The sequence below is a fragment of the Hylobates moloch genome, unplaced genomic scaffold (genome assembly GCF_009828535.3).
Source record: "Hylobates moloch isolate HMO894 unplaced genomic scaffold, HMol_V3 SCAFFOLD_23, whole genome shotgun sequence".
In the NCBI taxonomy this organism is placed as follows: Eukaryota; Metazoa; Chordata; class Mammalia; order Primates; family Hylobatidae; genus Hylobates; species Hylobates moloch.
In genome coordinates this window covers 11,606,464-11,632,858 of record NW_026652298.1, presented here as the reverse complement: position 1 = coordinate 11,632,858, position 26,395 = coordinate 11,606,464, and the positions used below count along the sequence as shown (strand labels likewise).

General features: G+C 41.9%; 1 protein-coding gene across 1 annotated transcript; it reads right to left on the bottom strand.

Annotated features, from left to right (window-relative positions):
• On the bottom strand, positions 1-24,733 carry LOC131382405 (uncharacterized). The gene is given in 17 exon segments (XM_058434245.1): positions 1-123; positions 125-327; positions 330-527; positions 530-1,048; positions 1,051-1,161; positions 1,164-1,565; positions 1,568-1,617; positions 1,619-2,118; positions 2,120-2,757; positions 2,760-2,805; positions 2,808-3,015; positions 3,017-3,302; positions 3,305-3,402; positions 3,404-3,528; positions 13,178-13,208; positions 21,575-21,658; positions 24,318-24,733. Coding segments are annotated over 17 exon segments (4,038 nt in total).
• Positions 24,734-26,395: the final 1,662 nt, after the last annotated feature.

Here is a 26,395-nt window from a genome sequence, read left to right as displayed (position 1 = left end):
TTACAGTCCTTGTTTCTGCAGCTGGTCACGTGGTCGTAGCTGGTATTGATGACTACCTTCTTCTACTACCCATTCTGTATATCCTTTGCCTTTGGCAAGCACCTCAGCAGGTCGTGGTTTTTTTTCCTGGTGGAGTGACCCAAACCTTCATTCCTGAGGGGTCTGGACCATTTGTAGTCCTGCCTGGATTGGGCTGTTGTAGTTTCCCATTGACCTCAATCACAGGACATGGTAATATTAAGAGATGCCCCAATGAGTCTCCTGTATTCCATGCATGCTCCTCCTTACCTCTGTCATGAAGTAGTAGACTGATTTCATCTTGATAGTTGGGTCAATCACCCCAGCCAACACTGTAACTCCCTTCTTAGCCTGTTGACTTAAAGGTAAGAGGAGCCCAAAGTGTCCAGGTGGCAATCTTAACTTCCAGTTTAATGGAATCGTTGTTGTGTCTCCTGGTGGCAGTGTTCCTCCCTCTGGAAGTAAGACCTCTAGGCCAGCAGGATGTAATGTCATGGAAACAGGAAGCAAAATTTTGCTAGTGGATCACTAGGGGTGATGGTGAGTGATGCCACTTTCACTTCTACCCCTTGATTCCTGGACCCGTGAATCCTGGCTATGGGAGAAACAGTACCATATATTGGATGCTGATTCAGAGCATACACAGCTTTCTGGAGAACTCTAGCCCAGCCCTGCAAAGTATTGTGACCTAGTTGGCTTTGTAATTGTGACTCCAAAAGGCCATTCCACCGTTCTATCAATCCAGCTGCTTCAGGATGATGGGGAACATGGTAACACCAGTGAATTCCATGAGCATGAGCCCACTGCCACACTTCTTTAGTTGTAAAGTGAGTGCCTTGGTCAGAGGCAATGCTGTGTGGAATACCATGACAGTGGATAAGGCATTCTGTGAGTCCACTGATGGTAGTTTTGGCAGAAGCATTGTGTGCTGGATAGGCAAACCCATATCTGGAGTAAGCATCTATTCCAGTGAGGACAAACCTCTGCCCTTTCCATGATGGGAGAGGTCCAATATAATCAACCTGCCACGAGATAGCTGATCACCCCGAGGAATGGTGCCATATCGAGTGCTTAGTATTGGTCTCTGCTGCTGGCAAATTGGGCACTCATCAGTGGCCGTAGCCAGGTCAGCCTTGGTAAGTGAAGTCCATGTTGCTGAGCCCAGGTGTAACCTCCGCCCCTGCCACCATGGCCACTTTGTTCATGGGCCCATTGTGCGATGACAGGGGTGGCTGGGGAAAAATGCTGAGTGGCGTCCACAGTACGGGTCATCCTATTGACTTGATTATTAAAATCTCCCTCTGCTGAGGTCACCGATTGGTGAGCACTCACATGGGATACAAATATCTTCATAGTTTTTGGCCACTCAGAGAGGTCCAGCCACATACCTCTTCCCCAAATTTCTGTGTCACCCATTTTCCAATCACGCTTCTTCCAAGTCCCTGACCATCGAGCCAAACCACTGGCTACAGCCCATGAATCAGTTTATAATCACACATCTGGCCATTTCTCCTTCCTTGCAAAGTGCACAGCCAGGTGCACTGCTGAAATTCTGCCCACTGGGAAGATTTCCTTTCACCACAGTCCTTCAGGGATTGTGGGCTATAGTACTGCAGCCAACCGCTTTCAGGTGGTGCTTGCATATCATGCAGAATCACCTGTGAACCAGGCCCTAGTCTTCTCTTCCTCTGTCAGCTGATCACAGGGAACTCCTCACGAGGCCATTGGTGCAGGCTGGGGGAGAGAAGGCAGGGTGGCAGGAGTGGAGACCTCGGGCATTTGAGTCCCTTCCTCATGTAACTTACTTGTGCCTTCAGGATCTGCTCAAGCCCGATCACGTGTATACCACGTCCATTTGGTGACAGAATGCTGCTGTGCATGACTGACTTTATGGCTAGATGGGTCAGAAATCACCCAGTTCATGACAGGCAGTTCAGATTGCGTGGTGACTTGATGACCCATAGTTAAATGTTCAGTTTCCACCAAAGCCCAGTAACAGGCCAAGAGCTGTCTCTCAAAAGGAGAGTAGTTATCTGCAGAAAATGGCAGGGCCTTGCTCCAAAATCCCAGAAGTCTCTGCTGTGATTCACCTATGGGGGACGCGCCAAAGGCTCCAAACAGCATCCCTATCTGCCACTGACACCTCAAGCACCATTGGATCTGCTGGGTCATATGGCCCAAGTGGCAGAGCGGCTTGCACAGCAGCCTGGACCCATTGCAGAGCCTTCTCCTGTTCTGGACCCCACTGAAAACAGGCAGCCTTTCAGGTCACTCAATAAGTAGGCGGAGTAACATGCCGCAGTGAGGAATGTTGCCTCCAAAGTCTAAATAGGCCCACTAGGTGTTGTGCCTCTTTCTTGGTTGTAGGAGGGGTCAAATGCAGCAACATATTCTTCACCTTAAAAGGAATATCTTAACAGGCCCCACACCACTAGACCCCTAGAAATTTTACTGAGGTAGAAGGTCCCTGAATTTCAGTCAGATTTATTTCCCACCCTCTGCCACTCAAATGTGTCACTAGTAAGTCCAGTGTGTTTGCTACTTCTTGCTCACTGGATCCAATCAGCATAATGTCATCAATGTAATAGATCAGTGTGATATCTTACAGAAGGAAAAAGCAACCAAGGTCTCTTCGAATAAGATTATGACACAAAGCTGGAGAGTTGATATACCCCTGAGGTAGGACAGTAAAGGTGTATTGTTGGCCTTGCCAGCTGAAGGCAAATTGCTTCTGGTGGGCCTATGGACAGGAATGGAGAAAAAGGCATTTGCCAAGTCAATGCCAAGTCAAAAAAGGTACCAGGAGATGTGTTAATTTGCTCAAGCAATGAAATCACATCTGGTGCAGCAGCTGCAATTGGAATCACCACTTGGTTAAGCTCACAATAATCCATTGTCATCCTCCAAGATCCATTTGTCTTCTGCACAGGCCAAATGGGAGAGTTGAATGGGGATGTGATGGGAATCACCACCCCTGAGTCTTTCAAGCCCTTGATGGGCACTAATCTCCACAGTCCTTCCAGGGATGCGATATTGTTTTTCATTTACTATTTTTGTAGGTAGAGGCAACCTTAATGGCTTTCATTTGACCTTTCCCACCATAGTAACCCTCACCCAACCAGCCAGGGAGCCAATGTGGCAGTTCTGCCAGCTGCTAAGTATGTCTATGCCAATTATGCATTCTGGCACTGGGGAAATTACCACAGGATGAGACCAGAGACCCACTGGACCCACTGTAAGTCAGACCTGAGCTAAAACTCCATCAATTACCTGATCTCCATAAGCCCTACTTTAACTGGAGGACTACCATGACATTTTGGATTTCCTGGAATTAACATCAGCTCAAAACTAGTGTCCAGTAGTCCCTGAAATGTCTGTTCATTTCTTTCTCCAGTGCACAGTCACCTTGGTAAAAGGCCGGAGGTCTCCTTGGGGAAAGATGGGAGAAAGATTCACAGGACAAATTGTTAGTAATGTAGTAGGGTCCTTCCTCAAGGGGACCCGCTTCCCCTTTATTCAAGGGCTTCTGGGTCTGTAAACTGGCTCAAGTCTGGAAACTGATTGAGGGACTGTGATTCTCTGGTTTTATAATTCAAATTATTCTTTTGTCCATTTGACCTATAAGTTTTCTGCTTGTATAAATTAAGTAGGAATTCAGTAGGCTATCAATTTCACTCCCAGGAACACTGTGATTAATTAGCCAATGCCACAGCTCTACACAATGCCACAGCTCTATAGGAGTCAGACTATTCTGATTGCTGCTTTGCTTCTGCTGTCCATTACAGTAGGTACACCTACCTTGCCTTTGACTGTTGAGGGCTGCCACTTGGCCCCTGCCACCTCACGATTCAATTATTCCCATTGTATTTAAGTTTTGTAGTTGAGTGACTATGGTTTCCACTGTTAGATCTGACACACAGAGAAGAGCAATTACAGGACTCTTCACAGATGTAGGTACTGCCCTCACAAATCTACTTCACAAGGCATTGGTCAAGGGTATATCTTCTGGACCCTCCCAGCTGGGATGAATAGGTCTAAAGTGACTAATCCACTCCACCATCCCAATCTCCCTAAGCCTTTAGATCTCTTCCTCTACATTAAATCAAGGGAGATCAGGCATTTCCAGCTTGCTCACAATGGGCCATCTTTTAATCCATATTTCAGCTAACCAAGTAAATAAACTATTAGAACCTTTTTTTAACTCCCCAAGCTGCAACATTAAAAGCAGAGTCCCTACTTAGTGGGCCCAAATAAATTCACCCTGATCCAACTGTATATTCCTTCCACCATTATCCCATACCCTTAATATCTATTCCCATGCCTGTTCTCCAGATTGCTGTTTATATAGAGAACTCAAACAGTTCTTTTCGAGTGTGGCACGTCTCCTCATGGGTCACACTCAACCTCACCTCTAGGGGCCCACCAGGACAGAATCAACATTATTTTGCCTGGCAACTACCTCAGGGGAGGCCATCACTGTTGCCTTAGGCAACACAGGGTTTATCTCCTGAAAGTTGGAAAGGCTGATGGCAGCATGGGTTGGGGAGGGGATGTTGCCACTACTGGGGATAGGGAAGCTGTTCTTTCTCACAAAAAAGGCTCATCAGAGTTGACATACTCAGTGTCCCAGCTTCATCATGATCCTCCCACATGTCCCCATTCCAGTTGCAGGGTCCCATTCTTTTCTAATCAATGCCCTTAACAAGTAGACACCTGGTGAGACTGTGCATGGACCTTTTGTTGCAGGTCAGCCACTCACATAAGAGCTTGTATCTGTTTTTCCACAATTTCAGCTTTTTCTCTGCAGGAGATAAGACTCTCACTCAAGGCAATCTTAGCAGATTTGAGGCTCAGTATCTGCTTCTGAAGCCAGGAGACAGAATCCCTGAGTTCATCATTTTCTTCTGTCACTTTGTCCACTGAACTTAGGAGCAACCAACCATCTTCATTATGTTCCTTGGTTCTCCACATATGGTCAAAGTTATTATGTATAGAGTCACTAAACTCCTTGCCTCTCACAGGCAGGGAATCAGGAATGTCAAATGCATTTATTTTGCATAACTTTCTAGACAGTTTATGCCAACTATTAGAAGTAGAGTCCTGGGCCGGGCACAGTGGCTCACACCTGTAATCCCAACACTTTGGGAGGCTGAGGCGGGTGGATAACGAGGTCAGGAGTTTGAGACCAGCCTGGCCAACATGGTGAAATCCTGTCTCTATTAAAAACACAAAAATTAGCTGGGCATGGTGGCAGGTGCCTGTAATCCCAGCTACTCGGGAGGCTGAGGCAGGAGAATTGTTTGAACCCAGGAGGCAGGGGTTACAGTGAGCCACGATCGTGCCATTGCACTCCAGCCTGGGCGACAGGGCGAGACCCCGTCTCAAAAACAAACAAACAAACAAACAAAAAAGGTAGTGGAGTTCTTAGCATTTTTGCGTCTAATCATATTAAGCAGCCAACTCCAGAAACTCCAAAACCAATGAAAGAACTCCGTCCTTAATATTCTGTTCTTCTAGAACCACTCCTGGCACCAAAATCTGTATTAGTCAGGGTTCTTTAGAGGGACAGAACTAACACCTTCCTCAATACTCTGAAAGGCAGTTTTGGCATTTCATTTTACTTACAGGTCATATCATCTCTAAGCTTTAAGGGCCAACTCAGTGGTGTATTAAGATCAAAGACATGACCGGGCATGATGGCTCACACCTGTAATCCCAGCACTTTGGGCGGCTGAGGTGGGTAGATTGCTTGAGCTCAGGAGTTGGAGACCAGCCTGGGCAACATGGCGAAACCCCACTTCTACAAAAATTTAAAAATTAGCTGGGCATGGTGGTGCATGCCTGTAGTCCCAGCTACTTGGGAGACTGAGGTGGGAGGATGGCAGGAGCCCAGGGAGGTTGAGGCTGCAGTGAGCCAAGATCACACCACAGCACTCCAACCTGGATGATAGAGCCAGACTGTTAAAAAAAAAAAAATCTCATTGCTCCCCACCTCTTAAAAAAAAAAGGCATAGTAAGCATGCTGCTGTGTCTATAACCTTTCTTTCAGTTTTATATTCAGACCCCTCTCCTTTTCTTCCCTGCCCTTCCCTGAAAATCTTAAGTTCCCTTCTGACACATGTTCCCCTGGCTCCAGGTAGTCTTGCAGTTCTCTTGATGAGCAAGCTGTTTCTTTCCACAGCTGAGACTATTTCTCTTCTGGGGCTGTGTGACCAGTTATTGGTCCAGAAGCAGTGAGGGGAGGCATGGGCTCATCTTAAGGAGGACAAACATAATTTTGCAAAGCATTCATCCCAGGCAAAGCTTTGCATATTCTCCAGGCAAAGTGCCATTGCTTTCCTCTAGCAAGGGGCAGAGGCGCTTGATTTCAGGGGAATCTGGTGGGGAGGTGCCATGTTTTTCAGGTGCTTCAATGTCCCCATCCAAGGTCTCAGATCCCCACTTCTCTCTCAGGACCCTGACATTAGCATGGAAGACCTGTCAATGCTGAACCCATATGATTAAAACCTGAACCTAATTTTAGCTTAGTGAACCATCCAGTTGCAGCAGATGAACCCTTAAAGTGCTGCCATGGAGGCCTTCTGACTTTTTCAGCAAGCCCTAAGTTAGTCATTGGCTTCTCAAATCTGTCATTATCTTTTTTTAAGGCTTCCACGGCAGGTAACAAAACCCAGCTAACTCCGCAATCCTTGTTATTACTACTGCCCCCACACCATTTAAGTGTAGGGCTTCTGCATCACCAAATACTTTCCTTTTCACCTGGTTCTTATTCCAATACACAAAAGGTGAGACTTTTCATAATTGGCAGGTTACACTCTGCTACAGCTTATTTCTTCCCCACTTACCACTAGCTTTGGGTCCTGTGGCTATACACCTGTTAACGATCCAATTCAAGAATTCCAGTCCTCAAACTCTGCTTCTCTGGGGCCAATTTCAGTAGCAATTTATTTCCTGTTCCCTCAGAAACAGAGCCTGAGAAAAGAACTTCGAGTTCAGGTAGTTTATTTGGGAGGTAATCCCAGAAGCAAATGTGAGCAAATAGAGTGAGGCAGAAAAGGAGGAAAAGCCAATATCAGGGTGCATTTATTGAGGTCAATGCTGTAACTAATGGGACTAGGTTGACCAGGACCCCCAAGAAACATACAGAATTCCCCCTAAAATTGCAAGTCCACTTGCTCCTCTCTGACGGTTGGTTGCTCCTGGGGGCTTTACCTCCCTGCACATAGTGCATGCATGAAGGCTAAGAAGTTCCTCTCAGAGTTGAAGAAAGGCCTGAGGCAGAAACTAAAAAGCCATGTGGCTTACTTTTGAAATGAGATTCTGTCATGAGCTCACATGAAACTGTCCACTACAACTGTGGCTGAAATTACAGATATGGGACACCAAAATCGTCTGCTACAAGAAGGTTGGAGCATAATATTAGGTGGAATCAGGGTGATGATTGCAGCACTGCACCCCTGTACAAGTCTTGCCTTGCCTGGCTTAACTGCCCCAGGGCTTCTTGTTCATTGAGGCAATAGCTGGGTGTGGTGATGTGCATCTGTAATCCCAGTGCCTTGGGAGGCCAAGGTGGAAAGATGACTTGAGCCTAGGAGTTCGAGGCTGCGGTGAGTTATACTCACACCACGGCACTCCAGCCTGGATGACAAAGTGAGACCTTGTCTCTAAAAAAAAAAGAAAAATAAATTAAAAAAATATTGAGACAATAAGTTTCTTATTCATTTAAGCCACTGTAGTGGGGTTTTCTATCCCTAAAAGTTGAAATTCTGATATATATTAGCATTATTTAAAATACTATAGAGCATTATTTGAGAAATCCTGCTTTAGATGAAAAAATGAAAAAAATAGGGAAAAGATGGTCTTCTCTTTCTCTATAATCTAATGACTTTCTTCCCATGTTTTGCCCTTCCATTAAGGTTCTTGATTCTGACTGCCATCACTTTTAAGCATGAAATGTTTATAATTTACTCTGAGAGATTGTGTATTTATTATAAGGAATGGGTATGTTTGAATAGGAGATGAGTAAAGTTAGATTAGGGCTGAGCTACTTGAGGTCAATTAGAAATTTGAGGTAATTGAGAAACTTTATTATTTGCAGGCTGTGTGGTGAGAGATAAAGGTGGAAGGGAAGGGACAAGGAGGGATCTATAAGGGGCTTCCAACTCAGAAATGCTGTATGATGGTTTTCCTCGTTAAGAAGGGTGGAGATTTAGCTGGGAGTTGTGGCACATGCCTTGTAGTCCCAGTTACTTGGGAGGCTGAGGTGGGAGAATCACCTGTGCCTGGGGAGGTTGAGACTGCGGTGAGCTGAGGTTGTACCACTGCACTCCAGCTTGGATGATAGAGTGAGAAAACGTCTCAAAAAAAAATAGTCTTAATTTAACAAGACTATCATGTTATGGATAAAAAGGAAATTCAGGCCTCAAACCCTTGAAGATGTGACTAAACATTACTTCGGTTTATAGAGATTTATTCAGGTCTGGTCTGAGAAATTGATGAATTGTTTTCAATTTCCAATTTTTTAGCTTTCTAAGATTATCTGCAATTGCAATCGTGGACATTATTTCCATGTTAAGTTCAGGAGCACCATTTTTTTTTGTTGTTACCTGAAGATATACTCCTCTACATGCATGAGTCTACAACAGGGTATTTGTACAGGGGCAGGTGTGTTTGGTTATTTGTGTGTGTGTGTGTGTGTGTGTGTGAGAGAGAGAGAGAGATAGAAGCAGTCAGAGAGACAGAGAGAGAGAGAATATGAGCAAGTGTGGATACTTACTTATTGCTACCATAAGTTGTAAGATGCCAGGGAAAGAGATTGGTCAAGTTAAGGTTGAGATCACTACTAGTCAATCAGCGTCCTTTTCCTAAAAGAGCAAGTTTGAGGGTAAAAGAGGAAAAGGAAATTGGGTCTCATGGTTGATATTCCTTCCTGGCTGATCTTTCTGGATATTTGGTGGCTTTCTGCATAATTTATCAACTTATTTGTTGTTTAATTACGATTGAATGCACATGATGTTAAACTTTTAAATTTTATGAAAAAACGTTTACATTACACATGGGTTTCTGTTCCTAACATTCAGGCTCAGACAAGCGCGTTTATGTAATTTTGTATTTTTCAAGATGGCTGTTTTTACATAAAGTCATCCTAGGACGTTGAAGATCTGGTGAGTATACAATAAAGAATTTGTTTTGTTGCCTGGTGGAACTAATTAAATACATGGACAGACAAACAAGTGAAATCAGGATGCTCCTCTAATTCATCCAAGAAATCCCAAGAGAATGATATCTGTCTCTCTTGATATCTTAATTGCTATAAATCACTCTGGCTCTTCAAGATCTAAATAATCCACAACAATACACACTTTTAAATGTATTGCTCCTAGACTAGTAACTTTGAATTTTTTTTCCTATTGGGGAAGGAATTCACACTCACATATCTAAAAATACTCAAAAACTTAGTATGAAGTGGACCCATTCTACAGGTATAAAAATAATATTGAGATAGTATTTGAGGTTTAGCCTGTGTAAGTCATGATGCTTGGTGTATTGCCTCACATGTAGGCAGGTGTGTACATATTCATTTTCATATAGGAAGGGAAATGAAATGTGTGTACATATTCATTTTCACATAGGAAGGGGCTGATGTAAAGATATAAAAGACCATCTAGGTAGTTCCATCCTGCATTAATTTTTAGGGGGTTGTGTGAGTGAAAATTGTTCTCTAAATCAGGAAGCTCTAGGTTTCAGTGTGTAATAGTCTGTTTTCATGCTGCCATGAAGAAATACCCAAGACTGGGTAATTGATAAAGAAAAGAGGTTTAATTGACTCAGTTCTGCATGGCTGGGGAGGTCTGAGGAAACTTACAATCATGGTGGACAGTACCTCTTCACAGGACAGCAGGAAAGAAAATGTGTGCTGAGCTAAGTGGGGGGAAGCCCCTTATAAAACCATCAGATCTCGTGAGAACTCACTCACTATCATGAGAACATCATGGGTGAAACTGCCCCCCATGGTTCAATTGTCTCCACCTGATCTCACCCTTGACAAGTGGAGATTATTACAATCCAAGGTGAGATTTGGGTGGGGATACAGAGCCAAACCGTATGACAGTGTGATCATGTTGAGGTCTTCAGAGTAGGGGGCTATACATATAGAGATGCTGTAGTGGAATTTCTGCGGGCTGACCTGCTTCATCTAACCTCTCTGTGCTTCACTTTTCTCATCTGTAAAATGGGGAAAATAATAGGAAACTTCCTCATGGGTGGTCATAAGGAATAAATGAATTAATACAGGTAAAGTATTTAGAATACCACCTGGCTCATAATGAGCACTCAGTAAGTGTTAGCTGCCACCATGATCACCATCCTCACCATTCCCATCACCATCATCATCGTCATGTCATGGGTAGCCTCCTGGATGTGAGACTAAATTAAGCTTTAATAAACATGACTCTATTAACTTGTACCCCAACAAACTGAAGGAATTCAGGTGGCCAAAAGTAATTAAGATACCCAATAGCCAACTTTTATAATTGTTCGCTAATTTTTCTGTATAACTCTCCTGATAATCTTTATGAGATAAGGTATTATGGCATGAATTGTGCCCCCCTAAAAGATATACTGAAGTCCAATCACCTGTACCTCAGAATGTGATCTTATTTGGAAATAGGGCGGTTGCAGATGTGGTTAGTGAAGCTAAGATCATGTTGGAGTAGGATGGGCTTTTTTACAATTTTATATATATATATATATTTATTATACTTTAAGTTCTAGGGTACATGTGCACAACGTGCAGATTTGTTATGTATACATGTGCCATGTTGGTGTGCCGCATCCATTAACTCATCATTTACATTAGGTATATCTCCGAATGCTATCCCTCCCCTCTCCCCCCACCCCACAACAGGCCTCGGTGTGTGATGTTCCCCTTCCTGTGTCCATGTGTTCTCATTGTTCAATTCCCACCTATGAGTGAGAGCATGCGGTGTTTGGTTTTTTGACCTTGTGATAGTTTGCTGAGAATGATGGTTTCCAGCTTCACCCATGTCCCCAGCTTCACCCATGTCCCTACAAAGGACATGAACTCATCATTTTTTATGGCTGCATAGTATTCCTTGGTGTATATGTGCCACATTTTCTTAATCCAGTCTATCATTGTTGGACATTTGGGTTGGTTCCAAGTCTTTGCTATTGTGAATAGTGCGGCAATAAACATACGTGTGCATGTGTCTTTGTAGCAGCATGATTTATAATCCTTTGGGTATATACCCAGTAATGGGATGACTGGGTCAAATGGTACTTCTAGTTCTAGATCCTTGAGAATCGCCACACTGCCTTCTACAATGGTTGAACTAGTTTACAGTCCCACCAACAGTGTAAAAGTGTTCCTATTTCTCCACATCCTCTCCAGCAGCTGTTTCCTGACTCTTTAATGATTGCCATTCTAACTGGTGTGAGATGGTATCTCATTGTGGTTTTGATTTGCATTTCTCTGATGGCCAGTGATGATGAGCATTTTTTCATGTGTCTGTTGGCTGCATAAATGTCTTCTTTTGAGACGTGTCTGTTCATATCCTTTGCCCACTTGTTGATGGGGTTGTTTTTTTCTTGTAAATTTGTTTGAGTTTTTTGTAGACGGATGGGCTTTTAATCCCATGTGACTGGTGTATTTTTTGGTAGAAGGAAATTTGGACACAGGAATACACAGAGGGAAGAAGATGTGGAGAAACACGAGAGAAGTCAGCCATGTGATAATGGGGGCAGATATTGGAGTGATGCGTCTCCATGCCAAGCAATGCCATTGGCTGCTGGCAAATACCATCAACTAAAGGAGCAAGGAATGATTCTCTCCTACAGGTTTCAGAGGCAGCATGGCCCTGTGCATATCTGGATTTCAGACTTCTAACTTCCAGAACTGTGAGTCAATAAATTTCTGTTGTTGTAAGACACCCTGTTTGTGGTACTTTGTCACAGCAATCCTGGGAAACTAATCCAAAACAGGGCGGAAACATACCATTGAGGGGATGACAGAGCACTCAGGCTTAACCAATCAGGCTGCTGATTGATAGTATGATGTTCAAATGCTAAAAGCTTCCACTTTACACTTTTTTGATGGTTTTAAACCAATCTGATTTTTTTTCCTCTCATTTTAATCTATCTCCATGATCTGTTATTCTGGGAAGACTTTCCTAACCTTTGTATAAGTGGTGAGCTTATGGACATACATTCTTTCCTATCAGATATTTGAACAAATCTCCTAAAATTTCCTCCTTTCCTCCCTTCCTTCCTTCTTTCCCTCTCTCCTTCCCTTCTCCATTTCTCCCTCCCTTTCTTTCTTCCTTCCTTCCTGTCCTCCTCCCTCCTTTCTTCCCTTCTCTCTCCTTCCCTCCCTTTCTTCCTTCCGGCAGGGCAGAGGGCCAAAGCAATAGGCAACCTTGTGTAGATTGCTCAAAGTCATGATCACTCCTCTTCTGTGGCTTGTTATTTTATTTTACTTTATTTTATTTTGAAGCAGAGTCTTGCTCTGTCTGCCACACAGGCTGGAGTGCAATGGCGCCATCTCGGCTCACTGCAACCTCCACCTGCCGGGTTCAAGCAATTCTCCTGCCTCAGTGTCCAGAGTAGCTGGGATTACAGGTGCCTGCCACCATGCCCAGCTAATTTTTGTATTTTTAGTAGAGACAGTGTTTCACCATGTTGGCCAGGCTGGTCTCGATCTCCTGGCCTCAAGTGATCCACCTGCCTCGCTGCGATTATAGGCATGAGCCACTGCACCTGGCCTTCTATGGCTCTTTAGAAAGGAAGGGATACTCCTGGTCTTTTGTGCTGATTTCTCCACCAAGATTTTTCCCTCTTCTCCTTCACCCAACATCAATACCATTTATTTTCAGAGCAAAAGCAGCCTCTTTTTGTGCCGCAGGCATCAACTAGATCCTTCCCCTACATGCCCCATAAATTGATACCACTTAAATGTTCCTATTTTCCAAAATCAGCTATTGGGCACCTGTCGTGTTTTGGAACCAGTCTCATCTTTCCAGTGATACTGTCAGATTCAGGGTGGGCCAGCCAAGATTTGTTTTCAATACTCTTTCTGGTGACTTGGAAAATTCTTCTAGAATTACCAGTAAGTCCTATTTTCATTTTGCACAAATTAACATACAGTCAAATTTAAAATTTCATAGATGCCTAACCTGTAATAGAAGAAAAATGCAAAGTTTATAAAAGTATCTTTAACTCATTAACTAATTTTCTCTTGACTCATGTTTACTGCTCCTCAAGTTCCATAGGATGATAAGGTTTCATTTAAGTCAGCAGGGCGATTTTTTGGGGGTAGTTTTCATGACTGTTCCTAAAAACACATTCTTCAGAAAATTTGTAGTAAGCATTACATTCTTTTCATCAGTAAAAATGTGTGGTCACTTTTTCTGATTCCATTGTGCTGTTTTGCAATATCTATGAAACGCAAATGTAGCTTTAAAAATACGTAGTATGTTTTCTCAGCGGTCTCAAACAAGGGAATGAACAAGGGCACCTGTCTACGTATCAAGAAGGATCCTGCTTTGTATATTTTTAAAAGAGCTGTTAGAGTAGCTTTAGTTCATTCTGCTCCCTGATTAAATCTTGATTAAAATCAGTGCTGCAGTTGTAGAATGGGCAGCAATCTTCTCCTTCCTTTCCCTGCTGTAGGTAACATCACTTGATTGCTTGAGACAGTTAAAGGTGCTTTGGTAGTAAAAGGACAGCAAGATTAATGGGCAGTCATTTCCATAGTAACAGCAAAGCACCCTGGGAAACAGAGCCACTGGGGAGCTGGAGCTGCACATGCCAGGATTTCGGCTCCCATGGCAACAGGAGAGTGTGGGGTGGGGACGAACATGCTAGGAAACTTAGCAAAGGTCCGTTTAGTGAAGACAATGTATAATCAGAGTTGTCAATCTATTTTAAAATGTGAAGTTAAAATAAATCAAATTTGAGACCACGAGCTGATGCAAAACATTTAAAATATACTGTACATCCACTGAAAATTTCTGAAGCATAAGCACAAAATAGTTTAAGAACTATCCAATTGTGACAACTTGTTAGTTAAAAAAAATCCAATTACCAAGATTTTTGTCCCAGAGTAGTTGCAGAAAATTACACAATTAGAGCAATTTTTCTCAGCTGCTCCACTACAGAAAACGAAAGTAATTATACAAAAATAGTGTAAAATACTTTTCACAACTGCAAGTTGGAGTTTTGCTTTCTTTGGAAGAAATTCTGTTTTTCACTTAGATAACCATCTCAACAAAAAGTTGAAGAGAGCTAGCAGTAAAAAAGAGAAAGCAATAGTTAAAAGAGAATCAAGAACAAAGCAAAAGGTGAGTGAAATACTAAGAGAAGCAGAAAAGAATTCACAAAGATCTAAGAACCCAGCATTCCAATTACAATGGGTAAAAGAAGTGTGACACAAAATTGTATTCCTTCTGCTTTTATTAATGTTGGAGTTAAAGTTTTTGAAGGTCTCCGTTGTCCTGCATTAAATTATAACATATTCCAGGAGCTTAGTGTCCACTAAGGAATAGACATTCTTTTCTATCCAGGCCTTTTGAGTCAACTCTACACAGCCAGTGAAACAGAAGTTTGGAAATTATCTGCTGATTTGGGTATTGGTTAGTTACTAATTAAGTCCATTAAGGTAAATCTCTATGTTTGTATCTAGTCTTTACTAAGTAGGGTACTTAATATCACAAATATAATGTTTACTGAGTTTTCAATATGAATTTGGAAAACGGATATTAGTGATTTAACCTAGTTCCTGGCCTGGGGTGTCTATGCATTGTGTCCAGTAGGATCTGGATGCCAAAATATCATTTAGCACATGAAGGATTTGGCCACAGCATCTCAGAGAAGAGTGATACTTCTTCATTAAGCGTCATCTCAACATCTATATCCTACATCTTGAAAAGAAGTTTTATTATAAGAAACATCTATGGGATTGCCTGCTGAGCACCAGCACCTGTAATTAGGGAGCTGTCCTCCTTCCCTACTATCTACACATTGGCATTATTGTGCTGTGACCCCAATTCCCTGTCTATAGTCAATTGATCTAAAAATGGGCACCTAAGTTGTGCTTTGCTAGTCAAAGTCATTAGTTGTAGAACTCTGGAGTTATTAATGACCATATTTTTTTGTTATGTAGATAAAACTTCAAGAGAAAAGAATAAAGATACCAGAGAAAATCAGAGACAGGAGGTAGATACTTGATTTAGATGATGTTCAGTCCCCGGTCTAGTTGTTTCTAAAGCCCAACAGAATCTGTATTTCCTGTGGCTTGATTATATATCCTCCTAGTAAGTTCCTCCCTCTCTGTTTTTTGGCCCAAGCTAGCTCAAGCTTGGTTCCTACCTCTTGCAACTGAGTCCTAACTAATGTAACATCTTCTCCCCAAATTCCCTAAAAAACATGATAAAAGGAAGAAAATGGAACAACCACTTGGACAGAAAACACATTGTGGGAAATAACAGCAGGAGTGAAAAGTAATTGTAAAGTTTTGCTTTCCTTGCAATTCAATGATTTGTGAGGAAGGAAAGGGGGCTTAGAAGCTACTACAACCAGGAAATGATAAAAAGAAACAAGACTAGTAAAAATGCAGTAAAAATCAGAAGTTGGTATATTCCTAAATACCTGTAGAGGGTGGCAAAAATCTGTGCTGAAATCCTAATTTAGGCTATTTGCTCTATGTTGCCTATTGTAGGATGTGCTAGGTAGGCTCTTCCAGATTGCAAGGAACATATTACTGGGAAATTCAGTGCACTGAGGGTAAGGAGAGAGTCTTAAATATCTCTAGAGAAGAGGAAAGCAAATAGGTCATGTACAAAGTATCAGGAATCAGAATTTCTTCTGATGTCTCAGAAGCAACCCTGTCGGGATAATGCCTTCAAAATGATTTTCAATCTCGAATTCTATATCCAGCCCAACTACCAATCACATAAAAATATAGAATAAATACATTTCATATATGTAAGATCTAAAAAAATGTAATTTCCACACATATTTTCTAAGAAAACTATTGAGGAACATGGGCCACTAAGAGAGGGGAGTAAACCAAAAAAGAAGAATACATGGGGAAAGAGAATAAGAAGGCAAAGGGATCTAGGGACTATGGGGAATCCCAGAAGGACAGCTGTGTCCTGGTTCAGAAGGACGGTGGTTTACATGAAGCAGGTACACACATCCTTTCACTGAGCATTATGTCTGTAAGAATCACCATGTTGTTGGGTACAGAATCCTTTTATATTGCTGTATAGTATTCTATTGTATGGATATATCACATTTATCTGTCCATTCTACTGTTGATGAATCCTCAGTTTGCTTCTAGTTTTTGATTCTAAAGAATGCTGATGTGCTGAACAGTTCTGTGACTGTGTTGTGGTACAACTATGTAATTAATCTGATAATAAGGTATCTAGAAAGTATCTACAGTAAATATAATATTTAATGGTGAAATATTGAAAGCTTTTCCTGTGAGATCAGGAATGAGATAACGATGTATAATATCATCACTTCTTTTCAACATTTTACTAGAGAGTCTAGTCAATAAAAATACCTAAAAGTAGATGTAAAATGTATAAGGATGAGAGAGGAAATAATGAAATTGTCATTATTTGTAGATCACACAATTTGCATATAGGAAACAAAAGAGTACAGATAAACTATGGCAATTAATAAGTGAATTTACTAAAGTCAATATTTAGAGGTCAGTTGTATTTATGCTAACAACAGATAATTAACTATTTTAATTGGGAATTATTTAATTTATAATAAAGCAAAAATATCAAATCATTAGAAATTAGTCAAATAAAAGATATGTTAGACTGCTACAAAAAACTACAAAATATACTGAGATAAATAAGCCTAAATAAATTCAGGGTTATACTATGTTTGTGGGTTTGACAATTCAATATTGTTAACATGTCAGTTTTTACTATATTAATTTATAGCTCCAGTAAAATCCCTATCAAAATTTCAGAAGGTTTGGTTGAGGAACTTGAAAAACTGATTCTAAAGTTTATAGGAAACTCAGAGTCAAGAATAGCAAAGACATACTTGACAAAGAACAAAGTTGAAGGATATATATATACTACCAGATTTCAAGACATGCTAATAAACGATGGTAATTAAGGCAGTGTGGTATGATACAAGAATGGACAAATAGACCAAAAGAAGAGCATATAGAGAGCAGAATAGGCCCATACATATACAGTCAGTTGATTAGGACAAAGGTGCCACTGCAATTCAGTGGGAGAAAAGAATGTGTTTATAATAAAGGATGCTGAGAAAATTAGATGTTTATATGGGAAAAAAAAGAAAATTGACCCCCTACCACACACTGTGCACAAAATTAATTCCAAGTCAATCATAGACTTGAAAGTGAAAGCTAAAAAATTCAGCTTTTAAAGGAAAACATAGGAGAAAATCTTCATGCTCTTAGTGGCTAGGCAAAGATTTCTTAGGACAATATGCAGTAACTATGAAAGAAAAAATTTGACAAATTGCTCTTCATTAAAATCAAGAACTTCTGTTCATCAAAAGGCATCACTAAGGACATAAAAATGCAAGCCACAGAATAGAAGATAATTGCAATACATATATACTGCAAAGGACTCATTTCTAGAATATCAAAAGAACTCCTAAAATAAAAGAGGAAAAGATATGTGATCTAATAGGAACATGGAAAAAGATTGAACAGGTATTAAGGAGATACCTTAATGCTGAATGAGCATAAGAAAAAGGTGTTTTACATCATTACACTCTAAAAAAGTGTGTAACATAATCACAACTTAAAACTATGAGACCACAACTTAAAACTATGGGACCACAACATGTTCACCAGAAGTACTAAAACAAAGCAAAACAAGAGAACAAAAAAATCAGTGACCATCCTAATTATTGATGAGGCTATAGAGCAACTAAAAATTTTATACACTGCTGTGGGAATGTAAACTGGTATAAATACTTGGAAACCTGTTATTAGTATCTAATATTTAATGTATGCATATCTGATAGCCCAGAAATTTCACACATAGGAATAAACTCAACAAAAGTGTGCATATATGCTAACCAAAGTATTTTGAATTAAATTAAATTAATTGAGGATTTGGTTTTTAATTCATTAAATGGATAATCCATAGATCTAACCAATGATCTTTATTGGAGTGTTGACCATACGCACTAAGCCAAATATTCCTCTCAGGAATAGACTTGTTTTTCAGCTACAAAGTATAAATTCTACTTGAGTGTTATTTTTGGCTTCCAGTGTGAGAAGGGCAGGAATATGTACCTGGCTTGTTTTGTGCCTAATGGTTGTTTTACTATACGTCTAATAGCTGGAACCTAACTCAGAATCAGCATCAAAAAAAAAAAAAAAAAAAAAAAAAAAAAAAGGGCCAGGTGCAGTGGCTCACGCCTGTAATCCCAGCACTTTGGGAGGCGGAGACAGGCTGATCACGAGGTCAGGAGATGGAGACCATGTTGGCTAACACGGTCAGTGAAACCCCGTCTCTGCTAAAAATACAAAAAAATTAGCCGGGCGTAGTCGGGGGAGCCTGTGGTCCCAGCTACTTGGGAGGTTGAGGCAGGAGAGTGGTGTGAACCCGGGAGGCGGAGCTTGCAGTGAGCCAAGATTGCGCCACTGCACTCCAGGCTGGGCGAGACTCTGTCTCAAAAAAAAAAAAAAGTGTAAGGCATAGATTGATCAGAGGAAATGGCCTTGGATGTAGATTAAAGGAAGTTTACCTTAAAAAAATTGCCCCCTCACTACTTTTTTTTCTTTTTTGAGACTGGGTTTCAGTCTGGCACCAGGGCTGTAATGCACCATCTGGTGCAATTATAGCTCACTGTAACCTCAAATTCCTGGACTTAAGTGATCCTCCTGCCTCAGCCTCCCAAGTAGGTGGGACTAAAGGCTTGTGCCACAACCCTGGGCTAATTTATTATTACTATTTTTTGTAGAGACAGGATTTTGCTATGTTGCCGAGACTGGTTTCAAACTCCTGGGCTCAAGTGATTCTCCTGCCTTGGCCTCCCAAAGTGTTGGGATTCTAGGTGTGAGCCTCTACAGCCAGCCAAAAATGTGCTTTTAAGAGGATTATGGTGATGATATTAAATGGCCACGTAACTTCAGGTCAAATGCCACAAGAAATCACCAAGAGTTTGAGGATTCCAGCCAAATGGCCAAATAAAGCTCTGTTTTGAATAATTTGATTTTAAGAACAGCCAACTAAAAAATACAAGGATGAAAGGTTTTAAAATAATAGGATATAGAAAGGTTCTATTATTGACTAATGAAGATTCCTCGGAGATTGAAAACCCTTTCCTGTCTCTTTGAAAAAGGGTTGGCAGAAGCAGTCTAGATGGGTTGGAGGAATTCGTGTCATTTTGCCTAGCAGGCTTACTCTTCTCTTAATTTCCCTTAATGTTTTTTTTGAGACAGAGTCTCCTAATGTCACCCAAGTGGGAATGCAGTGGCATGATCTTGGCTCACTGCAACCTCCACATCCTGGGTTCAAGCGATTCTCATGCTTCAGCCTCCTGAGTAGCTGCGATTACAGGTGAGTGCCACCACGCCTGGCTAATTTTGTATTTTTAGTAGAGACAGAGTTTCGCCATGTTGGCCAGGCTGGTCTGGAACTCCTGACTTCAAGTAATCCGCCCGCCTTGGCCTCCCAAAGTGCTGGGATTACAGGTGTGAGCCACTGCGCCTGGCCTATCTTTAATGTATATTTGCATGGCTATTTTTTTGCTTCCTTGAGGGTATACTCATGTTCTGTAATGTTATGTTTACCTTGCCTTTTTTATTCTAATAATATTCTGCCTTAATTTGAGTATTTACCAAGGATGTGAAGGGGGTAGAGTTTACCCATTGCATTTACTGCCTACTTCCTTTCTCCTTCCAACCTTTACTTTGGATATTTTCTTCTTAAAGGAAAAGATTTGATAAATTTACTCATTGAAGGGTGAAACTTGCTTCTCTGGTAATGACTTTATGTATGCATCTCATAAATTGCATTCAGTTACTACTAATAAGAGAGATGTAACTAAGAGGACTTCACAGTATATAAGGGTTTATTTTTCTCATGTAATGAGAGGTTTGGGAACTAATAGTTGATGGCTGTGGTGGCTCAAGGTCTCTGATGGCCTTGACTTTCCCTTGTGGCCGTGAGATGACTATCCCTGCTCCTACCATTATATCTATATTTCATGCATGAGAAAGCAGGAAGGTTGGAAAGGGAGGAAGTCAGTTAAGTCAGCCCACCCTAAAGAGTTTTTCTAGAAGCCCTTCTTAAGAATTCTTTCTACATGGATCAGAACTGTGTCATATGACATCCATGGCTGTAAAGGAGGCTGGTTTCCTAGTTTTTTATGTGGGCACCTTGTCATCCAGAATAAAATTGGGAATTTGTTATATGAAGGTGGAAAATAATGGATATTGGGTAGGCTATCAGTTGTCTCTGCCATATGTATTCTCTTGTTTGCATTCTACTAGGGGATCAAGCTTAAGGCTAAATGAGTGATTCTTTTGCAGTAGAATTTTAGGCATTTGTAAAGGGGAAGGAAGCGTTGTGAATGGTGCTTTTACTGGGGTCTCTAAATTCTCATAATGTGGGCAAGAGCTTATTATATTTTCTCTTAGGTCAGTCCTCTATAAAGGTATGAATAAGAATGAACGTGTGACCGGAAATCGTTTATCTTTTGAGTAGATACGTATGCTGCTTCACCTCTGGGGCTGAGAGATGCATGGAGGAGGTGGGGGAAAGAGTGCTGCGGGAGGGGAAGGGGTAACTCTTTGTGGTTCTGGTTTCTGCTTTATAGACCATGTGAGTCAAACATGGGAGTGGTGCAGGTGGGCCACTCTTAGCAAAGATAGAATAAAATGTATAAGGGAGAAAAATATCAGTAGAGAAGGAATCATTAAACTGGATCTAAATAGATACCAATGAATTTCCTATAAACTGTTACAAAGGGCTAAGGTTGTGCCACTGGGCTCGTTCCAAGGAATACAGGAACTGGGACAGGAAGTGCTGTGTGTTCTTCTGGGACTCCCCAGGGAGGCTCTCATATCTCCACAGATGAGCTCTGGCTGTTGCATGATGCAGTCTAGGTGGGCTGCAACTCCATAACTTCAGGAGTCACTCTTCCACAGAGTGCTTCTCTGGGCTAAATACACCTCTGCCCATCACTTCGGATAGTGCCAGTCTACCATCTAGATATCAATGGAACTGGAAATCTCTATGTCTGTGAAAGCGGATCATACTTACTATGCCTCAAGGCTGGAGATTCTTATTATTCTATTTGCAAATTGAGATGAAAAAATGCTTCCTACGTGCTATGCTCAGCCGTAGGAAGCTCCAGATCAAGGTATCTTAAGCTCCCCCTTCCCAAACTACAGAAATTAATATATTCTTTAAAGTTGCTCACATAGCCCCTTTCTGCCAATGTAAATCTAAGCCTCCAGGCAGGCTATCTCTAGAAGTGTTCCAATATCAGCCACTGTACTTTTTGGAAGAACAGCACTCACCATCCGCAATCAGGATCGATTGCTGGCTCTAACTTCTCTTCTTCCGTCATGGTATATTCTGTCAGGAAGTTGTTTTTACCTGATCTGCATTGGACAAACCCACACATGTCTATATGTAAGTCTGATCTGTGATGGTGGTCTGGGGTGGCATCTTTTTTTTTCGGTAGAGGCTCATTAGAGACCCTATAGATCAGATGTAAATGGGTATAACTCTTATACTTAAAAAACACCCCAAAGCTAAGAGTAGATAATTTTGCCTTAGAACTGTCTTAACTTGTTCAGGCTGCTGAACAATCCCCTTAGAATGGGAAATTGTTAAACAACAGAAATTTATCTCTTATAGTTCTAGAGGAAGTTCAAGATCAAGGTAACCAGCAGATTCGGTGTCTGGTGAGGGCTCACTTTCTGCTAGATGGCAACTTCTTGCTGTGTCCTCACATGGTAGAAGGAGGAAATAAGCTCCCTTAGACATCTTTTATACGGACACTAATTCTATCTATGATGGCTCTGCCCTCATGACCTAATCACCTCCCAAAGACATCCACTTTGGGTTTAAGATTTCAACAATATAATTTAGGTGAGGGGACACAAATATTCAGATTGTAACAAGAACATGCCATGTTTTCACTAAGATGTAACCTTTGAATAACTGAGTTCTGACCACAAAACATGCACCATTTGCAGGACTAGGCCCTGGAAAGAAAGAATCCACCTTGGTTACTCCATTTGGGTGTGTATGTTGGTAGTGGTGGAAAAATCCACTTAGTCTCACCTGTTACCCACCAATGATTCTGAATAATTTGAAGAAGAAAAAATAGAAAAGGAATAACAATCATTTGAGGAATAGGAGAGGCAGATCTGGAACCAAAATATTACCTCTATCAGATGGTAGGATGTGACTTTATGGCTATGAGACAAGACTGATAGGTAGACTTACCCACCCAGTCACCATACTGCTGGGCTGGGGCAGGCCAGGAGGAGGAATGGTGTTGCTGAGCTAAGCATGACAGTTTTCCTCCCAAATACAGCAACCTGATAAATCACCCCAACTCACTAGGGGTGGTGTGAGTAGAGGACCATGAACAGCCAGGCACATGTTCAGGGAAAACCCTTCCTTGTGGCACCCAGGAGTGGGCAGTGGCCTTTCCTTCTCTCACTCACCTGCTGGTTTAAAGCTGATGGGATGGCGATAATACCTTCCCACACACAGTTGTGTATTCACATGTTTGCTTTTCCTACCTTATTTGCAGTGTCCTAGATTCAGTTCCCCCTTCCGGGCCTGTGCAGTTCATTCTCATGCTCCCTTCGTAATCACGAAGGGCTCGGATGTCCTAAGCGTGACTTTGATGCTGGTAGACACCATCTTTCCCTCAAAATATTTTCTCCCTCCTTGACTCTGAGGAGAAAACCTGCTATTCCAAATGGAGCTCCGTAGTGGAGGATGTAGTAAAGTGGATTGGCAAGGACCTGCAGGGGCCCTAAGTAACTGCACTCCACTTCAAAGACCTTTTGCCCACCAAGCCCTCCTTTCACTCATGGCCTTGCATCTAAAGATTATGCTCCCCTAGAATATTCTGAAGTGGCTACTGAAGAATCTTGTGAAGTCAAGACACAAAGAGCCATTTTGTTCTCAGAAATGCCTCCATTTATACTACTGAGAGTCTCGCACTTGTATATTATATCTCCTGCTCTCTATCCTGCTGACTTCAATCTGGCGGGACTGCCACATGTCTTTGTACTCTGTAACGCACATGTGCATATGGTGCATGCTAAATATAAATGCTGTTTGGCAGGATCCTTTTTTCTCTTCCTTTGTTTCTGAAAAATATAGTGAAGAAAATGTGTAACGTATGCCCGCTCCAAAATGAGAGAGACTTTCAGGAAGTGGAATTATCTTGACAGCAAGCCACACATTTTGCATATTATTTCGACGTGTGGCAATAGTGGTAGCAGTGACTGTCCGCTGCTTTGTCTGGTCAGATTAGGGTTGCTGAACTCATTGTACCCCCTCTTCAGTGGGGGTCAGGTAAATTCCTGGAATGCTGAACCATCTGCCTGAGTTGATGGGCGCTGGTTTTCAGATCCTGTTGGTCCCTCCTCCACCCAGGGAGTAGTCATGTTAGGTCAGTTTATGCTGCAGTAACTAACAGCTCAAAGCTCTTGGTGGCATAACACAATATATGTGTCTTTCCTATTCATGGGATGTGTCCATTGTCAGTGGGCAGAGGCTCTGCTCCTCATAGTCACCCAGGCCCAGGCTGATAAAGTATTGTCTGGCTGTGAGACTTTCCCTTGGAAATGACACACATCACTTCTGCTCTCTCTTTGTTGAACCAAGTAGGTCCATGCTATTCCCAACATCAGAGAAAACAGTTAAATATGCTCCATCATGTACCTGAAAGGCAGATAGCTAGAAGGCTTTTGCTATTGACACTAGTGATTGCCGCACCTCCTGCCAGAAATCTGATGAGCGGGCAATTGCTCATGCTATTGTTAAGGCACCCAGGTACATTTTAGGTGCACCAGTGGTGCTGTAGAGGGAAGAGAGCAAGATATATAAGGTTAAAGCTCTTCTGTAAAGGCATCTCATAGAGTAGCACTGTCTTGAAACAATGCTTAGATTTTTAAAGCATTGTCACAGCTTAAAGAAACTTGGATTAGGGATAGTAAGGTGGAAAACATAAAAGCACATAGATGTGTGCTCCACTTTAAGTCTCTGGAGCTGGGCCGCGGTCACACACACAGTGTAATGTCCGGAATGGAACAAATGTGAATGCCAGTAGAATGCTGCTCCAGTCTTTCAGGAGCTGCCCTGCTTCCTGCTCCCTCTGCTAGGCTTCCCAGCAGCCCAGTGGGCTCTGCTCCTGCCAGACGAGCCTGTTCTGACTTCTTTTGCTGGTGGCGGGACTTCAGCAAAGCTGTGACTGCAGAGTGCGGTTTGTTAGATCTTGAGGACTGGAAAAAGTCCCAGAGCCACTTAGCAGGTGAAAAATCATGACTGTGTCTGTGCCAACTTCGAGGGCCTAACATCTCTGGACTGATTGCACTGAGTGCAGGAAAAACCTGGAGGATTTCAGATTCAGAGGGCAGTTGAGAGGGCTTTGCCTGGTAACACTGATCACAGCTGGCAGGGGCCGCTTGAGGAGATGCAGCCGGCATGATGCTTCTCATCACCTGCCCCAGACAGATGACCCCTCCATCAGTGAGGGAGAGCTAAAGAGAAAGCAGTGGGACTCTCTGGAGCAACCGAGGAGAGGGAAGAAGACTGATGTGACCATCCACGACTGCTCGGCACAATGGGAAGCTCAGCAATTTTTAGCAGGCTTCTACTAATGAATGTGGAACCAAGGGACTGGCAGCTCCATTTCCTCTGATATTAACATTTTTTTACTTTATTTTAATGAGGAAAATGAGATTCTTCTCAGTTTCCTATCACTGGACCCGGTTTGGGAGGGGATGACATTTAACAACAGTGCTTTGAAAAATATTAAGCATTATACAAATACGAGGAATTGTTGCTGTTATTATTCTGATGAAGCACACATGCAGCTCTGGATCAGCCTTAATATTGAGGGGATATTTAAGGGATTAGGAGGAACTCTGTGACTGTTGGGGAGTGACTTGGGATGGCCTTCGCAGAAAGGGCCAACTAATCTGGCCATATTAAATCCATTTTTAGAAGCGAAATACCCAAACTCTGAGTCAATAAACCGCAAATGCAGTCATACATCATAAAACTTGATTACTTCACATCAGATGTAACACTCTCATAAATTATAAAATATGTCAGGCGATTAACTCTAATTTGAGGCTGTAACTTGATTAGCTTCTGGGTGAAAGGAGGAAATGGCTTTGGGTAGGAGCAGTGGTACCAAATTTCTTAATAGGTAAGTGCAGCCTGAGTGAGGTGGGGGCAGGAAGAGGACTGTAGTTATACAGTGGACTTGGGGATGAATCCAGATAATTCAGGAGAAAATGATGTGGATACACTGAAGTAAGATCCCAAAGGCTTTGAGAAACTATGGTTAAGCCTTACTAATTTGGATGAATTGGGGATGAAAGTCAGTGTGCACTAGTGAAAATCTGAATTATAGACTGTTTTAAAGATATCTACTTGTGTATTTTTTCAAGTGTACAGAAATGCAAAACAAATGGATGGGAAAGTGGGGCCAAATGCAGGTCCATCCCAACTTGCTTAATTATCTAATTACTGTTTGCATGCAAATGATTAGCATCATTTAGAGTAATCTCTAAAGCAATTCATTTAAAAAAATAGGTCTACTATTTACCTTTTACTTAAAAAAATTCATATAGCAAGCCATTTTTTTATTGTTCAGAAGAAAATTTCACCATATTGAGAAGGGGATACCCCAAATTTCTGATGTGCTTGTACAGCTAGGAGACATCTGGAAGACAAAATGTCTGTCCCCACATTCCTTCTGGCCTCGCTGTTCCATGTGCTGCAGGCAGAGGCTGCACAGCTTGTTGAGGAATTCAAAACCATCCACGATTCTGGACAATAAAGCCAGATATTAGTTTGCTTTAAAATACCTTATAATTCATCTAAATCTTTTTTATACATTGTTTTCTCACCTTCTAAGTCAGCCAGGGCAGTTTCTAGGCCACATGGTAGATTAGACAGGGCCCATGCGGGAATCCTTCAGCCCCTCCTTTCAGCAGCTTAGTTGCCTTGCTGGGCCTTTCATTCCCCTTCGTCTTTGCTACTTTCTCTCAAGCAACTGCACAGTGAGACTTCCACCAACCAAGGGAAAGGCTTATGAGCATTGTATTCATCTCCCTCTTGTCCTGCAGAGGATCTGA